General features: G+C 43.8%; 1 protein-coding gene across 2 annotated transcripts in view; it reads left to right on the top strand.

Moving 5' to 3' along the window:
- The window catches only part of MDGA1 (MAM domain containing glycosylphosphatidylinositol anchor 1), an 83755-nt gene extending 62297 nt beyond the window's left edge, over nt 1–21458 (top strand). Inside the window, exons 9-17 of one of the 2 annotated variants that reach the window (XM_074236838.1) lie at nt 1362–1640; nt 3812–3963; nt 5670–5847; nt 6381–6404; nt 7647–7799; nt 8205–8339; nt 14311–14441; nt 14810–14918; nt 16376–21458. In XM_074236838.1, coding sequence (XP_074092939.1) covers nt 1362–1640; nt 3812–3963; nt 5670–5847; nt 6381–6404; nt 7647–7799; nt 8205–8339; nt 14311–14441; nt 14810–14918; nt 16376–16467 — 1253 coding nt within the window. In that variant the 3' untranslated portion in view covers nt 16468–21458. The remainder of the gene's footprint in view (nt 1–1361; nt 1641–3811; nt 3964–5669; nt 5848–6380; nt 6405–7646; nt 7800–8204; nt 8340–14310; nt 14442–14809; nt 14919–16375) is intronic. The other variant, XM_074236839.1, reaches the window with a different exon arrangement.
- Nucleotides 21459–22010: the final 552 nt, after the last annotated feature.

The raw sequence follows: 22010 nt of genomic DNA, 5'->3' as shown, positions 1-22010 counted from the left end.
CAGATATGTTTGTAATTGGGTCAAATCTTTTTTTAAGAAAATTTGACAGGAATAAATGTAAATTCTTATATTTGGGCCCCAAAATCCAACTTCACAATGACAAAATTAAGGAGACTTTTTGAATGAACAGTTCATTTGGAAAAAAAAAAGATTTGGCTTTTTGACAAAGTTCTAAAAGAGTCAACAGCATCACATGGCTTTCTCAAAAAGCTGCTGTAATTTTGCACAGTGTTAAGAGGAATAGTGTACAGACCACAAGTATGGAGGCAACAAGTCCCAATGTATTCTGCCTAGGTCAACCCACATGTGAAGTATTTCATTCATTTCAGAGTACGGCTAATCTAGAGAGAATCCAAAGAAGACAACCAGAATGGTGAAAGGTCATGAACTCATACCATATTAGAACAGGGTGGAGGAAATGAAACTGGTTAGTTTGAATATGAAACTTGTGGGGTGACAGTTGCCTTTTCAGTATATGAGAGTGCAGAATTAGACAAAATGAGTGAATGTTGGAGAAAATCCGTTTTAGGTTCCATGTATGGAAAAACTTCCACAAATTGGAGCTACCAAATCAAAAGATGGTGGAGTCTTTTTTTACTAGTGATCTTTTTGTTGTCATTCTTTTGTCTTATTTTCATTTCATTTTGTATTTATTTTGAACTCAACAAATATCAACTAAAATGAACACTCCCATATGCAGAGTGGAATAGGAGGTGAGGATTGTGTACCAAACTGGGAAATCTCCTTGGTCTACAGATACCTTTTTTTTTAGGTTTTTTTCAAGGCAAATGGGGTTAAGTGGCTTGCCCAAGGCCACACAGCTAAGTAATTATTAAGTGTCTGAGACCGGATTTGAACCCAGGTACTCCTGACTCCAGGGCAGGCCTGAGATACCTTTTCTTTTTAAAGTATTGTATGTAATAAAATCAACATCTAAGCCGTGGTCTTCAAGAGAAGGCTGCATGACTGTTTGCTAGGGAGGTACAACTTACATTAGATTAACTTCAAATCTCCTCCTCCGCCACTTCCAAGGTCCTGTAATTCTGAGTGTTCTGCTGCAAATAGATTTATTGAAAGTTTTTCTGTTTGTGTCTGTTGCTACTTAATGATTGTGTGTGTGTGTAACTGTGTATCTGTGTATATGAGTTCCTCAGTTTTCTATGCTATGAGTATATAGGCTGTCACTTGCCCCTCAGGGTCCCCTAGATTCTACTGTTTGTGGCCCACGTACGTCCTCCTAGAGGAAACCCCAACCCCCTCGAGTCCACTGCCTTGGGGAGAGGGAGGAGCAGGAAGAACGGTGGAGGATTCCTGCTGACTTGGTGGTGTCCCCCTCCTACCCGGTCTCCTCCCCACCCCAGTCCCTCCAGTTGTGGAACCAACCAGCCAGGACGTGCGCCAGGCTTTGGGCCGACCTGTATTGCTGCGCTGCACCTTGCTTCGAGGTAGCCCCCTACGTATCGCCTCCGCTGTATGGCGCTTCAATGGGCACCTCCTGCCGACGCCACCCGCTCCCCCCAACGAAGCCCCAGACCACGCGGAGCTGCGCCTTGAGCCCCTCACCCGCGACAGCAGCGGCAGCTATGAGTGCACCATCTCTAACGACGTGGGCGCCGCCTCCTGTCTTTTCCAGGTTTCCGGTGAGTGACCCTCAACTGTCCTCCTTCCTCGAACGGCTCCCTCCTTTCTGCTTCACCCTTCCCTCAGCCTGGGCTGTTCTTTCCTGGCTAAGGGCTGCCATGAGGCCGGGTCTCTAAAGCCAGTCAGTGTCCTCTGGCCCTGGGTCTAAGGCTAGTTCTTATCTCTCAGCCGGGGTCCCTGTTTCTCAGTCTTCCCTCTCCCTGGGATTTCCTCCACATTACCTTCTCCCATGTAGTCTCAGTCCAGTTCCACTAAGTAGTCCTTTGCTCATCTCGGTCCCATCCCCTTCCCGCCCCACAACTGCACCTTCCTCCGGGTGCCTCGGATCCACTGGCCAGAGGAGAGTTCGGAGGCCATCTCCAGGACCCCCACCCCCACCCCACCCCTTTTTATTTCTCACATAGAAGCCCTCCTCCTGCTGCAGATCAAATACCGAGTTTGCGCTCCAGACCTGAGTGGCAAAAGTAGCTTGTATTATTCTCCACAATAAAATGTGGACGCTTCACTGGTCTGTCAGTCAACAAATACTTAGCTTGTACTTCGTATTACTTCGTAATAAAGAAGACTTTATTCACGAAATTTCTTTAGTCCCTTCCGGTGTCCCCCGGCTCCCTCTCTTCTCCCCGCAATGTACCCCAGCCCTTCCCTAGTATCTCGTCTCCTCCTCTTGCCCCTATGTGCCCTAACCCCTTCCAGTACCCCCAACCCCTTCCCTCTCCTGTCCTTTCCTCCTCTCCCGTCCGTGTCCTCCAAATCGTCCTTCTCTGCCCCTGCCGAGTGTCCTCCAGTTCCCCACCCTGTCCCATAGCTGTCTTCCCTCATGTCCCCCGAGTCCCTCCCTCCCCTCTCCCCGCAGTGAACCCAGCCTCCCTCCCTCCAGCCCTTCCGTTTTTCCAATGTTCTGCTATTCCCTCCCTGTTCCTCGGTGTTCCTCTCACAGCCCCTTCCCTTCCCTCCAGTGGTCCTTCATCTCTATCCCGCCCTCCTGGATGTACGGTAACTCTGTATTTCCTAGTGTTACCTCATCCTTATTCCTCTACCCTCATGTCTCTCCAGCCTTTTCCTGTTTTTTTTCCCCTACATTATCTCCACAGTCCCTTTCCCCTCTCCCTCCTTCTTTCCACAGTTTCCTTCCTTTCTCATTTAGTCTTCCCTTTTCTCCCTCCCCTCTCTTCCTTTAGCCCTGATCCCTATTTCTTCTTTTCTTCTTAACCTTCTGACCCAATTCCTAACTAGTCAGTTTGGAATGGTTGGGTGCTGTCTATGGGCTACTGGCCTGGTTTTCCACAAAAGGAGGATCTATGAGTTGATGGGTTGGGGAAGCAAAGATGGACTGGGGAGGGAGGGAGGGCATGATATCTTTGGGGTGGAAAGAATTGAGAATTATAGGGTTTGGGGGCATCTCAGATTCCTCTGTATCTTCCATTCAAGGAGATTCAATGCATCATTATGACATTATGCCCAAATATGTGGAAAGGCACTTAGTGTGCCCATTCCCACAACTCCAGTCTGTCAGTCTCTCCACCCCCACCTCCCCCCTTGTCTGGTCCTCACCTCCAGCAATTGTGAGAATATTCTCCTTTACCCCTGCCCCCGCCTCTCGCACACACACATACCTTTCAGGGTGTCCACCACCCTGAGTGGTTGAGGGATTGGGGGCTTCAGATCCCTGGTCATCTTCCTCATCCCTTCCCCTCCCTACCCTTCACCAGCCAGAGGGCCCCTGTGACATTTCCCACCTCCCTCCCCTCTCCCCTCTTCTCCCTATACTCCTCCCTATCTCCCTTACTCCCTTTCTGTCTCTCCCTCCTTTTCTCCATTCCTTGTTTCTACCTAATATGCCATCTCTTTCCCCACAATCCTCTCCCCTCATTTCTGTCTCCTATATTCTTCCTTCTTCTCTTGATTTCTCTTAACCATTTTCCCTTCTGTCCTTACTATGTCCTTTCCTTCCGTTTTCTTCTTTGCCCCTCTGGATCCCTCTGCAACTATCCCCTCTATCTGTTTTTGTCTCCCCAACTATCTTCTCTCTTCATTCTGTATCCCCTCTACTTTCCCCTCTCTTCCCTCTCTGTCTCACCCCAAACGCCTCCCTTTCCTCCTCTGTCTCTACCTTGTCCTTCCCTGTCCCCATGGCCCCAAACCCCCTTCCACACACCCACCCTCTCAGCCAAAGCCTACAGCCCGGAGTTTTACTACGACACCCCCAACCCCACCCGCAGCCACAAGCTGTCCAAGAACTACTCCTACGTGCTTCAGTGGACGCAGAAGGAGCCAGACGCCGTGGATCCTGTCCTCAGCTACCGGCTGGACGTCCGCCAGGTGGGCTGGAGACATATAGGCTAGCGGGGAAGTAATGAGGATGGGAAAGCATGTCCTTGTCCCCACGAGGATATGGGACTGGAGAATCTCTCCCCAGAATCCTCACTAACAACTTGGGAGAGATGGGATGTCCCATCTCTGACACATACTGGCTTGTGTGACCCAGGGCAAGTCACAATCTTGTAAAGTCCCCCAGCAAACTCATATTTTATGGCTTATGGCTATAGGATTATAGATTTAGAGTGGATCCAACACTTTCATTCATAGGTGAAGAAACTGAGACTTAAAGAGAAGTTACTTGGCAAAGATCATTTAGATATTATCAGAAAAATTTGAACCCAAGTCTTCCTGGATGCCACTGACATTATACTGCCTCTCCAGTTATAAATCTCCATTAGAATGGGGAGTTTTCTCATTGGAAATTCTTTATGCCAATAAAATCACAGTCCCATTTTACATTTTTTTTAAAAAAATGAGGTTGAGTGAGGAAGATGACTGTATCACATGATTCTTGGGGTGTTGAATGTCTGGATTCATGGAATTGGAGGTGTGGAGAGGGATAGGAAAGACTAACCAAAAAGCAGTGGGATAAACTAACATGTTTCTCCTGAGGTTGGTATCTGCCTTTTCAGAGTCAGAAAGGCAGCACAAACTCTGAGGGTCTCTGTTATATGTTTCATATCAGGCCACACTCCCTCAGTTGTGACTAATAGAAATGATTCACTGTGATCTGAAGTGGTTATTAATCTAAGAATGTGGAAAGATCAGTGATGGGTGCATGTGTGAGTATACCAGCTTTTCCCACAGGGCCAAGAGCTTATGACCATACATTCATTTTTTCCTATTCTACTATGTTATGGAAATACTTTTTTATTTCTTAAGTTCAGAATAATATAATTTTTTAAAAAAGAATAAAAAAATAAGAAGGAAGGGAGAAACTGTCCTAGTCTTTGAGATTTTGGTGACAGGGACTTAGAACCACTTAGTTCTCTCCTCTATTATGGCATAGTGAATAGGACACTTGGAGACCAGAAGAAGTGGGTTCAAGTACATCAGACATTTACTAGTAAGTGGACCTGAGAAAAACCACTTTACTTCTCCATTCCCCAGTTTCCTTCTCTATAAAATGAAGAGAGAATTCAGTAGTCTCTAAAGTCCTTCCAGCTCTAAATCTTACCTCTTGGACTTTAGGATTACAAGAGAATCAAAGTCAGGTAAAAAGTTTATATTTTATATATGTTTAGAACTGGTATATACTCTGTCTCATTAGTTCTTATGGCAGTTCAGTGAAGTAGTGAGGAGGAAATGGAGTCCCAAAATTGGGAAATATTTCCCTAATGTCACACAGTTTGTGGTAGAACTTGGGTTCAAACTCAGTTCTTTTAAACTGAATTAAAACAACTTCTCCACCTCCCCACCACGGTTAATGATAGGCATGCTGTTTTTATTTTATTTTATATTTTTGAGAGCTGATTTTTCCATACCTTATTTATTTTAATTTTTATATTTTTATTCATCAATAAACATTTCAGTATATAAAGACAAACAAAAATAATGATGGCATATGAAACTATTAGCTTTCTGCATTACACCATTCCACTGAAGGTGTCCTTGGAGAATGGGGTGCTAATGTAGGGAGGTGGAAGAAAGGAAGAAGAGACTCAAGAGCTCATAATTGATGGAGACCCTCATGTCTATGTCCCCAGCTAAGCCTTCGGACATCTGTAACGAAGCCAATCCCAGTTCGTCGAGTGGAGAAGGGGCAGTTGCTTGAATATATATTGACTGACCTGAAGGTGCCACATAGCTATGAGGTCCGCCTCACACCCATCACCACCTTTGGGGCTGGAGACATGGCTGCTCGTATTATCCGCTACATGGAGCGTAGGTCACTGGGAAACTGAGCATGGGTGGAGAAAGGGTAGGAGGAAATCCCCTTCTTTTGTCTCAAAAGACTGTTTTTTCTCGGCTTTAGGGAGGGGTGGGGGCTATACTATTTCCCCATGTCTATTCTCTCCAGAGTAGAATCTTTCCAGCATCTTCCCCAGAGCAGATTCTTCCCCAAACTGTTTTCAAGCTGCTTGTCTCTGGGAACAGGAATAGAAACAGTCTAGCTAGGTCTTTTTGATCAGCTCTGCAGTTCAGATACATATAATGTTTGATCCATGGATTTATTTGCACACACACAGACAAGTGTGTGGATTTGCATAATGTTTTGAATCTCATTTGATTTGCATGCTCTTTATTTCATGTCAAAATGTACTGAAACCCTCCTAGTCCTGGCCTCTCTCCCTTCAGGTGGCTGTTCTGGTCTAACCTTGTGTTTAGCTTTAAATGCCCCATTAGAAAAGATGGGGAGGCATCTTTACAGTGCCAACACAAGGTTTTAATTTTTTGTTTCTGCTTTGTTTTCTCAGCAACCAACTCTCCAAACCTATCAGGTGAGGGTTCTTTCATTTTCTTTCACCAAAGCACATTTCCTACATTTGGAGAAATGCAAATTAGAACAATTCTGAGGTACTACTTTATACCTATTAGATGGACTAATAGGATAGTAAAGGAAAATGACAAATATTGGAGGAGATATAGGGAAAATGAGATTTTTAATGCATTGTTGATGGAGTTGAGAGCTGATTCAATCACTATGTAGAGCAATTTGGAACTATACTCAAAGGGCTATAAAACCATACCTATCTTTTTTTTTATTTTTTTTACTTTTAGGTTTTTGCAAGGCAAATGCGGTTAAGTGGCTTGCCCAAGGCCACACAGCTAGGTAATTACTAAGTGTCTGAGACCGGATTTGAACCCAGGTATTCCTGACTCCAAGGCTGATGCTTTATCCACTGCCACCTAGCTGCCTCCATATCTATCTTTTGACTTAGTAATGCCACTGCTCTGTATTCCAAAAGTGGTGGTGGTGGTGGTGAGAATTGCCCAGGTCAGGATGGCAGGTTCTCATTAAAGGCAGCAAAGTTTGGGGTGCCTAGGTGGCACAGTGGATAGAGCACCGGCCCTGGAGTCAGGAATACCTGGGTTCAAATCCAGCCTTAGACACTTAATAATTACCTAGCTGTGTGGCATTGGGCAAGCCACTTAACCCCATTTGCCTTGCCAAAAAAAAGGCAGGAAAGTTTGTCTAGGAAGAAGGGGAGAATGAGATTTTCCCCCTCTATCTCCAAGAGATCAAGGAAGGGGTTAGGATTGGGTGTAGAGTTGAGGGGATATTCAGAAAGCAGTTGAAAAGAGGAGACCTGGGCATTAAGGTAAGAGTTGAGCACTACTTTATTAATGGGAGAATCTCATCACTTCCTACACTGGCACTGAGTCCTGTATTCTAAAGGTATAGTTTTATGTTTGCCCTACCTTCTTTTGCCATTGACTTATAAAGTCTCTTTTTATTCTTGCTCTCAGTATCCTTTTCCTTGTCCTCCTGAGCTGGTGAGGGCAATAGCTGACTCAATTTTCTTTAGGTTCCATTGCTTGGTTTTTTTTAGCCCTAAAAATGTAGACATTTTAATTTGCATGCTTGTTTCTGAGCTATGGATCAAATAGGACTTAAGAGTGGCGGAATGGATTGGGAACTTAGAAAGGGCAATGGCAGCAGCTGATCTCCTCCAGCTTCTATCCTCCTCTGCAACGTACATCCTTCCTCTCTTTCTTTCTTTCTTGACTCTTCCCCCTAGATAACACCTGCCACTTTGAGGATGAGAAGATTTGTGGTTACACCCAGGACCGGGCAGACAACTTTGACTGGACCCGACAGAATGCTCTCACCCAGAACCCTAAACGCTCCCCCAACACTGGCCCCCCCACTGATATAAGTGGGACTCCAGAGGGTGAGTGAAGGAAGAAAGGACAGGGCATTAGGAGAATATAGGAAGAGCTATGTTACACAGGTAACAAATTTCTGAGGTAGATTTGAATTCATGTTCTCTGACTCTGCAGAATGTCTCCTTTCCACTGCACTATGCTGCTAGGAAGAAGGGGAATAGACCTGGAGAAGAAGAGTTATTGTTCAGTCTTTAAGAAGCTCTCCAGCTGATGCTGAGAGACATGGCTTGGATGATCTTTAGTTTGAGAGGCTTTCTTGGGGGAGGGGTATTTTAAGTAGATTTTGATTTAAAGGGAAGAGATAGAAGGAAAGTAGAAAGATTATCTCAGATGAGGGGGATGATCTTTGGGAAAACTGAAGAAGGTCTTTGGGGTGATGATGAGCAATCTCCTCCCTTTTTCCTCTCAAGGTTATTACATGTTTATTGAGACATCCAGGCCCCGGGAATTGGGGGACCGGGCAAGGCTTGTGAGCCCACTGTATAACATCAGTGCTAAGCTCTATTGTGTCTCCTTCTTCTACCACATGTATGGGAAACACATTGGTGAGTCTGGGACAGAAGCTGGAGGAGGGATGGGTGGTTTCAACTCCACTTGTAATGGTTTCAGGACTGTGAAGACATAGGGCCTTCCTATAGAGGGCTAGGAGTGGAATCTAAATTGAGGGGTGGGAGGCTTGAGAGGGAAATCAGAAATCTGTGAGGGCAAAGACCATAGAAGGATGTAGGAAAAGACAAGGTCAAAATTGTAATTTCATAGCTAGGACTATCTAGCTAGAGCTGGAGGGACCTCAGAGGTCTTCTAAACATAGGATCATAGGGTAGAGAGATGGAAAGAACCTGAGAAGCCACCTAGTCCAAACCTCTCATTTTACATATGAAGAAACCAAGGCTGGAGGGGAGTAGCTAAGTGACTTGTCCAAGATCACATTGATAGTAAGTAATAGAGTTAGGCTTTGTCTAGATTAATATTTCCCAATCAACAGTTTAAAAATCTGCAAAGTTTTATCAAATATACAAATCTTTACCTTGCAAAGCGCCCCCCCCCCTTTTTCTTAAATAATCTATGGTAATATAGTGGTTCAAGTCTAAAAAATACTTAAAAATACTATATCATATGATCCTCACAACAACTCTGGAAATAGGGGTTATTATTATTATTATTATTATTATTGCCATTTTAGAGATAGGAAACTGAAGCAGACAGAGATTAAATGACTTTTCCGGAGTCAAACAGGCAGTAAATTTGAGGCTAGATTTGAACTCAGGTCTTCTTGGCTCCAGTTCTAGTGCCCTACCCATTGAGCTTCCCTATTTATTACTTAAACTTTAAAACTGGTTCTCTCTTTCTTTTTTCCTCTCCCTCTTTCATTCTTGTCTTCCTTCCTTCCTTTCTCTCTCTCCCTTCCTTTCTCTTTTCTTTCTTTTTCTCTCCTTTCTCTCTTCTCTCTCACTTTCTCTTCTCTCTCTCTCTTTCTCTCTCTCTCTCTCTCTTTCTCTCTCTCTTTCCTTGGAATCATAGACTAGAGTATTTTGTAACTTCAAGGGACCTTTGACAGTATCTAGTACAAAAGTCTCATTTATAAACTAAGTGGGGAAATAGGGGAAATGACTTGACCAATGTCACACAGGTAACCAAACACATAATAGTAAAACCAGGAACTGGTTGACAAAATACTGATCTAAAGATTGTTGAAGTGTGTTTGGGTAACAGAATGAAGATAGAGATAGCATCAATGGCCATAGAGTGATAGGAAATGAATGAATAAGTTTTTTAAAAAAAAGCATTTATTAAGTGCTTAGTATCTACCAAGCCCAGTATTAAATTCTGGAGATATAGATAGAAAAAAAGAACAGTCCCTACTTTCATGAAGCTTACACTTTAACTAGAGAAGACAACGTAGTTCATATACAGGGTGGATAAAAAGACTCAGAGATCCTAAGGGTGCAGCTACAGGTCAAGTGGAAAGTCCTTGGAGTTCTTAGAATGTATTTGCTCCACAACAACTGTTGACCACCAGTGGGAAGTGGGAAGGGAGTCTAAGGATCAGAAAGGAGAGGGATCTCTCAGTTCCCTCTGGTAGGGGTGGAGATAAGGCTTTACTGTCTGTCTAGGAGAGGATAGGGCATTGGCAGGTTGAGGAAGAGTCTGGAGCAGGGGTTCTCCAGGTGCTCATCTTAGGATCTGAGATGGATGAAAAAATGTCAGTCACTAAATCCTGGAATGTGAAGCCCAAGAGGCAAATATTAAAGGAGGTTATTTCAGGGCAAATAAAAGACCATTCTAATTCATACGGTAACCCTAGGGACCAAGAATAGCAGGAGATTTGAGACTGATTGTAATAAATTTCTGGGTAGCAGCTAAAATTGGTTTTTCAGAGAAGTTAGGGATGCTGATAAGGTCAGGGAACATACCCACATTCCTTTATGCCTATACTCTGGGGGAGGGGTCAGAGACAGAACCATACAGTCAGCAACCTAGGGTGGGCAATCCATTTTTACCTAGGGAATCAGAGACTAATTTCCCAACCTGGAAAAAGGAAGTGATGATTGAAGTTGAATCACAGGGAAGGTAATAAAGGGGAGATGTGTTGTATGTGTGTTTTGTGTGTGTGTGTACTGAAAAATTATAATGCTGCCCAAATTTCATATCATGGTTGGTATTTTTAATAATATCATCTACCCTCAGTTTTGGTAAGATCCTAGAGAATAAAATTCCATGGATAAAACTAAATTTTTGTTATTTCATTTTCAGCCTAACAAAATTATGTTTAACAGTACCTACCTACATATGCCCGTATGTATGAATGAATATATGAGAGGGGAAACTATAATTTGGGGTTATCTTTCATGGTGGAAAGGACCTTCTCTAGGGACTGGAACAGCTTAAATCCCTAAAGTAATGGGTGCTCCTCTTGACTCTCAAATATGAATGATAAGATTTAAAACTGGAAGAGAGGGACCCCAAAGTTTATCATCCAGATTTCTCACTTTTATAGAAGAGAAAACTAAGGAAAAGAGAAATTAAGAGTTTTGTGCCAGGTCACACAGGTAGCACAGAAAGGATTTCAAAAAGTAATAGAGATGAGATTCGAATCTAGGAAACAATTCCAAAACCCATGGTACCCCCAGATCTTATATTGTTATTCTTTGTAGCTACCATTCATGAATAAGGGGAAGCATCTTATCCTTCCCTGAAGCCTCTGGTCTGCAGAGCTCTTACTCTGCCCTTAATCTCTGTGGAATTCCTCATTTCCAAGTCCCTAGCTATTTCTCCTGTCCCCCTAAGCCATTCACTCATGCCCTATCCGACCTGGCAGCTTCAGGGCACCAGCTGTCTTTGGTTTTTGTGTGTCTTTGCACTGCTAACAGTCCCCACTCCCCAGCCCAGCCAGATTAAAGCCAACTGCTCTCATCCCCAGGCAGGTAACATTTGGCGCCCCCCCCCCCCGAGGGGGCCTATCTGGCATCCCAGCTGGTGCGGCTTTGTCTGTGGGCAACGCCATGTAAATGCCAGCCCCAGTGCTCGGGCACCAGAGCCAGCCCCTCTCTGATAGATGATTGATTTCTCATCCCTCGGTGCCAGCTCTTTCTTCTTCAGTCTTAGATGGTGGGAGGGGGAATTAGGAGTAGAAAGACCTCAAGGGAGAACAATAAAAAGGTAGGTTGATGCTAAAAAGGCAGGGGAAAGATACCAGTTGGACAGTGGTCCTGCCTCAAACCTCTTCCTGTTAGGTAGAGCCAAACTGGGTTCCAACCCTCAGTTCTAACCTCAGCAGAATAACTGCTCATGTCTGAGGGTTCAAGTGGTGACCCACCCTGAGAAAGGGGAAACAGGGAAGTTTCCTTCCCCCTCAGGTAGGTTGTCTCCAGGCATATCTGCCCTGCCATCTGGAAATGGGGAGTGAACTGAATCCTGGACTTGAGAGCTGAAAGAAACACCAGGTTTGATTCCTGGCTCCACTCTGTTTGTGATGTGTGACTTTGGACAAATTATTTACTCCTTTCTGAGGTTCAGTTTTCTCATCAGTCAAATGTGAATTTGGACCACTAATTTCTGAGATTCCCTTACAGCTTTTTAAAAAAATATCCTATGTTTCAAGGAAAAGGGGACAAAAAAGGAAGCTAAGGATTGGGTTTTGGCAATCAAGGAGGACATTATAAGGGACAGCCTGTTCTAGGCTATCAGGGGACTTTTGCTCTTTTTACTGACACCAAGGAGCAGAGTCTTTGAAAACTGGGTTAGGAGCTTTCTTCCCAAAACCTGTGTCCTGACTCCCAGTACTGTTTTCTTTCCATGAATAGTAACAACTCATATTTCTATGACATCTAAAAAAGTAATTTTCTCAGATGACACTGTAATGTGGAGAGGGCAAACATTATTATTCTGCCATCTAATTTTACAGTTTGAAAAGTTGAGGCACAGACTAAGTGACTTACCTATGGTTCTCTAGAGGGGATGATGTATGGTGTATCTGTCATCAAATAGTTTGACTTGGAATTCCAGTTACTACTGGAATTACCTGTGACCTCAGGTAAATAATTCATCTATAAAATGAAGGGATTGAACTAGGCAATTTCTGAGGTTCCTCCCTGCTCTAAAGCTGTGATCCCCAACTTAGTGCTTTTGGTTACCCCCAAAACTTTCCTAGGGCCAGCTAAATGGTGTAGTGAATATAGCACCAGCATTGGAGTCAGAAGGATCTGAGCTCAAATGTGACCTCAGACATTTGCTGCTTATTAGCTGTGTGATCTTGGTCAAGTCACTTAACCCCAATTGGTTCACATCCAGAGTTATCTTCAGTCATCCTGATCCACTGGACCCAGATATTCCAGAGGAGAAAATGAGGCAGGTGATGACTTAGTACAGCATCCCCTCTGTCAAATCCAATTCATGTGTATGTCATGGCATCTCTCCTCTGATGTCATAGTCTTCTTTGAGAATGAAAGGCAAACATCATCATTATCATCCTTTATGGACAAGGTTGGAATTGTCTCAAAGGAACTTTTCCTAATCTATCAAAGGATGAATTGGCATAGCTGATAGACTGGTGGCAGAGCCAGCAAGCTGGCTTCAGGTATACACTCCTATGGGTGTATGCATATAAGTGTCCTAGGCTATTTTCTCTAAGACTATAAATTAGAGAACAAGTATTCATCTACCTGAGTAATGTGAGTTTGTTATGATCATAAAATCTCCATGTCCAATTCAACTGTGCCACCTACTTGATCTGTTTCCTTATCTGTAAAGTTGAACAGATGGTCTCTGGGCTCCTAGTGCCAAGGTAGCTAGGTGGTATAGTGAATATAGTTTGGAATTAGACAAACCTCAGTTTAAATATGGTCTTAGAAAAATTTTTTTAAAAAAGTGATCCCAGATACTTTCTGTGGCACTCTGGGCAAATTATTGAATTGCCTTAGTTTCCTTAACTGTAAATAATAATTGCACCTTACTCAAAGAGTTGATAAGATAATATTTGTAAATTTAGTAAACATAGTACCTGATATGTAGTAGGTGCTTAATATGTGTTTTTTTCCTTCCTAAAGGAGGAGAATAAAATACACATAATTTCAAATAGTGTAAATTTGAAGACATATAACCCCTTCAAGGGATTCATTAATCTCAGTAATTGGGATCTAGCTATATAGAAGCAATCAGGATTAGAGGACAAACTCCTTAACATTAAGCCACAGATTGATTATAACTACACACCAGTTGAGGAGAGGGGGAATTTTCCTTTTCCTTAACTAAATTTTCTTTGGAGAACTTCATCTCATATTCTCCTTTCATTCATGAATCATTTCCCTATGCTTCTCTTTCCTTTAGTCTCTTCCTAATTTAGGATGAAATGAAATTCACATTTTAACCAATTAGGTTATATGGAGAAGATCTGGGTTTGAATTCTCTCTCAGAAATTTACTACTATTAGTAATAATAAAAGCTAGCATGAATATAGCACTTTTGCAAACAAACATTATCACATTTTATTCTCACAACAACCTTGAGAGGTAGGTGCTACTATTTTTCCCATTCTACAGATGAGGGAACTGAGGCAGAGAGCATGTAAGTGACTTGCCCATGGTTACACAGATAGTGTCTGAGGCTAGATTTAAATTCAGGTGTTCCTGACTCTACTTCCAGCATCATAGCCACTTCCCCACCCAGTGATGTGAACTTAACTTCTCTAATTATAATTTTACTTATCTATAAAATGATGGGGTTCAACTTGAGCTCTCAGTCTATGATCCTGTAAACCCCGGTAGAGGGCAAATGTTCAGTTGTAAATCAGATTTTCAAATACTAACAAGTCTGTTCCCTTCTATCAAGGATAAAGAATTTCTTCCCTAGATTCTCTTTGGGTCAGTATGAGAATGTAGGGTATCCACACTCCTTCCATCTACCAGGCTATAGACTGTGAGTAGGAGGGAAAGGGTTGTGAAAAATGTGAACCTATCCCTTTCCCCAAAGATAGCCCCTCAGTGGCTATCATCCCTTCTCCTCCCACCCCTCAACTAGGTTCCCTCAATCTTCTGGTGCGATCTCGGAACAAGGGAGCCCTGGAGACCTATGCATGGTCCCTGAGTGGTAATAGGGGCAACTCCTGGCAGCAAGCTCATGTGCCCATCAACCCCAATGGGCCCTTCCAGGTGAGTAAGGGCTAGTTTTTCTGCATGACTTTTGGGGGCTCAACAGTCTATCACTCCTTCACAGTGAAGGAGTCGCTATCTTATTAAGACTTTGCACCAGGATGATACTGATACTGTCCTGGTTCATCCTCACTTCTCACATCTAGGCATGAGCATTCTTCCCAGAAATGACTCAATGTATTTCTATACAGGAGGAGTTCCCTTCTCTCTTTGCTCATTATTTTCTTGGGTTTCTTTGAAAACAATGGAAGAAGGAACTGAATTTAAAAGAACACTGGAGAAATGAAGAGGCTTTAACTAGCCTCTGCTCTGGCAATATCTTCCTCAACTTCCTCTAAATTTTTTTCTCTGATCTCATTTCCCACCAGATTATCTTTGAAGGGGTTCGAGGCTCAGGTTATTTGGGGGATATTGCCATTGATGACGTCAGCCTGAAGAAGGGAGAGTGTCCCAGGAAGCAAGTGGACCCCAACAAAGGTTTGGGACCGGGAGGGGGAGGAGAATTAAGGGGGAAGTTATGAAAGTCTAATCAATTTGTGTTCATATTTGTATGATTCAATCAATTTAATAGAAAAATACAAAGGAAGAAAGAAAGGGAGGAAGAGAAAGAACCAAAGGAAAGAAAGACAGAAAAGGAAGGAAAGGGAAGGAAAGAGAGGAAGGCAAGGGAAGGGGAAGGGAAGGGGAAAGGGAAAAGGAAAGAAAAAGGAAGGGGAAGGGGAAGGGGGAAGAAGGAAGAAGGAAAGGGGAAAAAGGAAAAAAAAGGGAAAAAAGGGAAAAGATAGAAAAAAGGAAAAAAAGAAGAAAATGGGAAAAGGAAAAAAGAAGAAGCAAAAAGGAAAAAGGAGAAAGGAGAAAGGAAAGGATAGAAAAGAAAAGGAAATGGGTCAGTTACTCTGGGAACACACAAATAAACAAGTCAGTCCCTGCCCTCAAAGAGCTTATATTCAAATAGGAAAGCTGGAGCAAGGGGAGGGGGAAGGGTCCTTGGGTGATTATTTTTGTTTGTGTTTGTCCTTCATTATGAAGAGTACCATGAAATCAGGAAGGTGATGTCATGACTTGCTAGTAAATTGGATTTAAGCCAGGCAGGGCTGTGCAAACTCACTAATCTTATTGTTTCCTCTAGTGTCCTCTGGGTCTAGTGGCAAGAATAGGTTAAGATGACAGGAGATGGCCCAGTTGCACCAGGGATCTTGACCTTTTTTTAAGTTAAGGCCTTTCTCAGATTTCTGTCTGCTTGATCATTGAGAATTCCAGATGGGGTAACTAGGTGGCAGTGGATAGAATACTGGCCCTGGAGTCAGGATGACCTGAATTCAAATCTAGCCTTAGACACTTAATGACCAATTGTATGACCTTGGGCAAGTCACTTAACCCTATTGCCTTGCACCACCACCCCACCCCACCCCACCCCTGCCAAAAAAAGGGGAAATCTAGAGAATGAATCCAAGCATGAGGGCAGTGAACAAAGGCGGGGCTCCTTCCTAAGATGGTGATCCTGGAGATACAATCACTGAACAAGAGGGCAGGATCTCAAAACAGAAGTTTCTCTAGGATGCCTATTAAACAACTGCTGGCCTTAATTGGACCCAGTGGCAGAGAAAGAGGAATGAATCCCTCAGTTCTTACCTATATGCATACAGTCTAGCTTTATAAGGGTAGCATGCTTCTGTGTGTGTGTGTGTGTGTGTGTGTGTGTGTGTGTATGTGAGTTTGAGTATGATTATCTGTGTGAAGGCAAGTAGTGGATCTCTTTAAAGTCACTAGGGAAAGGGGTCAGGAATTAAGGGAAAGGCACTAGAGGCCAGGACCCTAGGAAGCTGCTTAGGATGCTTGGTCCATTGGCATCATGCTATTTAGACAGACACATTATTTATCATACACAAATCCTCTTACCAAAGCTCATTATGTGTTTCCTTTCTCCCTCATAGTGGTGGTGATGCCTGGCAGTGGTGCCTCCTGCCCACCTGGTCCCTTGCTCTTTGGGCCCCTGACCATCTTTCTCTTGGCAATGCTGAGATGATGAGAGCCATCCAACCTTCTCCTACGCTTCTCCCAAGCCCCCCGGCACACCAAAGTGTCTACATCGTACCAAAGACTGACCTCCCCACAGCCGGGGTGCCCAGGGGGACAGGGCCATAGTGCCATCGAGGGGGGCTTGTGGTGGCCAAACAAAGGAGGAGAGTGGGTGAGGCCCATCTCTTGAGATCCTGGAGACACTGGTTTGACGCATATGCGTACACACACATACACACTTACACACACATCATATATATATATATCTATATATATTAAAGCACAAGTTTCTATCCAAGCTACCAGAACTTTATTTAACATGGAAACACAGGGGATTTGCCCTATTGTTATTGGTTGGCACAGCACTGACCCCTGCCTGTCCACACAGCCACCCCCAGGGATCTTGGTGGCAGACAGCTGGGCCGTGTTCCCCAGGGGCCTTTTACAGTATTCTCTTCTTCCTTCTTTTCTCCTACCAATGCTGTGTGTCTCCCTGCTCTCCTCCTGCTAACTACTACTCTCCCTAAAGGTTAAACAGCAGCTTAGCAGCTCCAGATGTGGCACAGAGGCTACTGCTTAACCTGGATAGAAGTGCCTGGGCCCTGCCTGGGTGTGCCTCAATTCCTCTTCTCCTATGCTCTTGGGCAAGAGAGGGTTCAACTGTATTTACTTTATCTGGGGGGCTTTTTTTTCCAACAACTCTCAATTTTCAAGGCTTATGAGAATATGCTGGTGAAGGAGGGCTGGAGGGTAGAAATCCCCAAATCCCCCCAAATCCCTCATTTTAGCCTGGGGCTCTCTGGTCTCTTTCCTGGAGTTACCCTATTTGGACTAGAGTTTCTCCCTTTTCTCCCTGTCTCAAATCTGAATAATCCACAGTATGCCTTGGTAGTCATCCATTTAATTGAGTTAGCAGTATAGATCTCCAACCTTTATACCAACCAGAAGAATCCTCTTTTTTCTTACCCTCCCCCTTAAACACATCTAAACATGTGTCTCTGGGCTGACCTCCATTTGGACTTTGGTGGAATCTGAGGGAGATCAAATGGGATGTGAGTGGGGAATGGGGAGGGAATAAATTGTATAACTTTGAACCCATCTCCTCTAGGTTGGACACTAAAAGATGGGGGAATGGAGTTATGTTTAGGCTCCCCCATTTCTTAATAGCAAGAAATATGACATGAGAGGGGTGCTTTGTATGTGCAGGAGGGATCTTGCTCTGTCTCCCCCCTCCATTTCTTGTAATTCCCTGTTCCATTACTGGGAAAGTAATATCTATTGTGGTTCCAATAGCCTGCCAACATCTCCCTCAGTCTTTGCCTGATCCACCCTAAACAGACCTTAAAACTTCCAAAACACTGTCCAAATGTATATTGGTGTAGGGGCTGACTTACTAGCTATCCTTCACAGTCAGTGGTGGCAGCAGGAAGAAGAGGGTAAGGGAGTGGAGACTTTCAGCCTATGGTTTATGCCCAAATTTGTGGGAATCTTTCCCTTGGAGTCCTTTCCCTGAGTCCTAGGGAAAGGAGAAGTGGAGCCTGCAGGTCGGGAACCAAATGCTTTCCAACACAATCCTTTTCCTCTTTTCCAAAACCCTCTGGGGGCAAAGAGAGGGGAAATTTAACTCCATGCCATCTTTGTGGACCTCTGAGTAAGTGGGACTGGGTTTGTGTGTGTTTGTACACACAAGTGAACATATGTATCTATTTGTGTGAGTCAGCATGCATCTCTGTCTGTATGTTTGTAGCTAAATTTCATGTATCTCTTGCTGAATTAGGCTCCTGGTATGATTGAGGAGTATTGGGCAGGTCCCACTCCCCCAACATATTTACTCACATTGATTTGAAATTCTAACACCATTCATTACCCAGGGTGCTGAAGGAGTCTCTCTTCCAGTTTTACAAAGTACAGTAGAAAGCACACTGGTTCTTACTGCCTTTGTGTCCTTAGGGCAAATTATTTAATCTTCCTAGGTCTCAGTTTCCTTATCTGAACAATGAGGTAGTTGGACTTTATGACTTCTGAGATCTCTTCCTGCTTGGATCTATGGATCTATGATTCTATTAAAAGTAACACAACTCCCAATACCATTAACACCTTAACCGTCATATTGCTATCAGCTGACCTTAGTTATCAACTAATGTATTACCAACCCTAAGTTCTTCAGTTATGTCCCTATCAGCTAACTTTAGTTTATCAGCTAATATTACTTAGCACTCAATCTCAGTTATCAGCTAATTGGTTATTAGCTAATCACCTTATTTATCAGCTACCTACCAGAGTCTCTGACGACAACCTTACTTATCAGCTAACAACCAGCTTATCAGCTAAGGACTTAGTTATCAGTGAAACTCCCTTCAGTTGATCATTTCACATCCTCCCTCCTACAAAACCTTGGGAAAAGATATACAAGATAGGTGACCTCAAAATAAGGACCAAGACCCAGCCAGAGTGTCCTGAATGGGAGGAAGGAACCATCTTGATCTAGGGTTAACCCTATCACATCTTCATCAGTCATTTTCTTTAGCAGCTCATCAGTGACTAGAGCTTTCTTCTCAGAACTTTTCCCAATCCCTTTGTTTTAAATGAACTCTTCTTCACTTTTCTCTGGCTCCCACTATGTGGCTATGTTCCTAGAAATCCAGTCACTCTCTTTTGCCCCATTATGGCTGTCAAGCCATTCAGCTCCTTAGGAGCACAGTCTTGGTTTCTCTCTCTCTCTCTCTCTCTCTCTCTCTCTCTCTCTCTCTCTCTCTCTGTGTGTGTGTCTGTCTGTCTCTTTCTGTGTGTCTATCTGTCTCTGTATCCATCTCTCTTCCAGCACATATGACTGATTGAGAATCTGGATTGAAAAAATATCTATGGACACCTTTATGTTTGCCCTCCAAACTGTGCTAGGCTTTTGGAGAAAATAGAGTCAGGCCTTGTTGTCCTCCAGGAACTTAGAAGGTAATCAAAAGATATAAACACATATGCAAAAAAGGAAGGTTTTGGAGTTCATGGAAGAGAAATTCCTGGGGATTAATGAGGTTCATGAAGATATCAGAGAGGAGATAAATGTAGCAGAATAGATTTCAGAATCTGCATGTCTAGGTGGGACATCTCTGTGTATGCATGCACCTGTGTGTTATGTGTGTATCCCAGTCAATGTTGCCATGGCTGGACCCAAGGCAGCCCCTTCCTCCAGGCTGGCAAGACCTGGGGCATTTTGTGGCCTTAAAATGGGGATTATTCCAGGTCGTATTCTAGGGGTATAACACCCCAAGCCCCCCTCTTCAATGGCCGATCAGCTGAGAGAAGTATGGTGGGGGAGAGTATCCCAGGACTTAGTAGCTACTACTGTCCCACCAGGGAGGAAGATAAAGCTTGGGTCTGAAAACCCATGCCTCTGCTTGGGTCTCAACATCTCCTCAGTAGAGGGGATGACTCACCTTTCTTCTCCAGCCCTATTGCACTGTGGGGACCACAGGAGACATACAAAAATTGGAAAGTTCCTTAGAACTCAGCTAGTTCAAACTCTGATTTTACAGTGAGGAAACTGAGACTCTAAAAGGGGAAATGATTTGCTCAGGTTACATAATGAGTTAATGACAGTACTGACAGTACCAGAATTAAAATTCTTTTCCTCTAGCTCAGGGTGAAGGCCCTGGGGGCCCCAATGTAGGCTGCTGGGGCCAGTGATCTCTGATCAGCTATTTCCTCCTGGTGCTGGTAGACTGTACTGGTAATGACTGTCAGGGGGCTGCTACTTTCCTCTCTCCCCACTGCCATCCAATTTAGCCCTTCTTATTTTCAGTACCTCGAATTCCTAGCCCACCTCCCAGCTACTAGGGTTTACTGGAACCAGTATAAAGTCAGAGACTTCCCCTGAGATAGTCAATGCTATATGGATATGACCTGATTTAGTAGTTTGACCAGTCTCCACTTTTATCTGTCAGACCCCTCTGGTCAAGGGTCCCTGACCCCCCCAGTGGTTCCCAGATAGCAGAAATACTGCTTTCCTCTCTCCCTCCTTCCTTCCTCCATCACCAGAGTTTAAGTTGGACTGGGGGTTGCAGGTCAGCCCTTCCCCATCCTATACCCTAGTTTTCCTTTTTGAACCAGGATCTCTAGTGGGGAGCCATGTCTGTGTTGCCATGGGTTGGAGCATGCCTAGGTAAATCTCCCCTCCTCTGTTATAGCTGATATATGGGTTAGGTGTAGATTGTTAGAGAGGGGACACTGAGAGGTAAATCCTATTGGGCATCCTAGAAGGAACGAGGTGGAAGTGCTGAGGATGACCTGAAGTTCAGAATGTGGAAGGAAGGAAAGGTAGTCTGAACAACTTAGCAGAGCTGCCCCATCTCCAGCTATCATGAGTAGGAGGATTTGGTTTGGGTTATATGGGTAAAGAGACCAGCTAAGGGAGCTACTTGCTTGGAATCCCTCTTAAGAGATCCTCTCCCTTTCCCTCTCCTGTTCTAAGGTCCTTGGCAACTCTGGGAGAAGTAAAAATTTTTTATTATTCTTGCCAGTCAAGCCACAAATACTCTCAGTCCAATTCTTTACATTCCTCCTCCACATAGGTCTCTCTAATTAATTATCCATCTCTTCAGAGGTCTTTATCCTTAGCCACCACAAAATTATCCAGTGAAATGGGGTTGGGAGAAAGGGGCCATGAAGAAAAAGGAAAGAAGGAAGTTAATTCTGAGAGAGCTACTACTTCAGCTAAGACCAGGGGACCTAGGAGAAAAGCCAACAACTTCCACCACAAGCTCCAATGTCTCATTGCCTGCCCCACCTTCCCGTCTCAATAGGTACAAAGCACAACAGAATTGGAGCCCCCTTATTAACAGGGTGAAATATGTTGGTGTTGTTTTTTAAACAAACCACCCATTTCCCTTTCCCACTCTGCCCCTCTCCCTTCTCCTGTCCCTCTTTACCCCTTCCCTTTTTCTCCCACTTCTGTCTCCCTAGTGTAACCTCTAGTTGAGAATAAAGTTTGTCTCAATCAATAAAGCTGCAATATTCTAATCTGTCAGGAGTCTTGTTGTCTGTGTTAAGAAGAATGGATAGATGCAGCCCATTGTGTGACCGGCATGGATGTGGGCTTACACGAGCTGATGTTCTCTCTCTCTTTACCTCCCCCTGTCTCTGGTCCTTCACATCAGTCACACAGAGCCTGGGGCATGGCTGTCCAGAGAGCCGGGCCCCTCCCACACCTGGGTGTCTTCAGACTCCTCTCTGAACTTTTTTTTTTTAAATAGACAATGGGGAGAGTTTACCCTTCTTTCTGTCTAGCTTGTTAGGGTCTGAATGAAAGGAAAACAGCACTAAAGTGACTTTACAGATTCAGGAAGAAAATGCCCAGGCAACTTAAATTTGAATTACGACACATTATGTAATTTTGGAAAGGCACTTAGCACTTTATGTCTTAATTTTCTCTTCTATAAAGTTGGTAGGACTAGTTCTACATCCTATGAATCTATTGATTGTTGTTGATATCTTTATGGCCAGAGCAGAATCTGACAAATAAACCCTTTAGCTCACAGAATAGGCTTTACTCTTGGA

The sequence above is a fragment of the Macrotis lagotis genome, chromosome 5 (assembly GCF_037893015.1).
Source record: "Macrotis lagotis isolate mMagLag1 chromosome 5, bilby.v1.9.chrom.fasta, whole genome shotgun sequence".
Lineage (NCBI taxonomy): Eukaryota > Metazoa > Chordata > Mammalia > Peramelemorphia > Peramelidae > Macrotis > Macrotis lagotis.
Note: the sequence above shows the minus strand (reverse complement) of the source record. Positions and strands in the feature narration are given on the sequence as shown.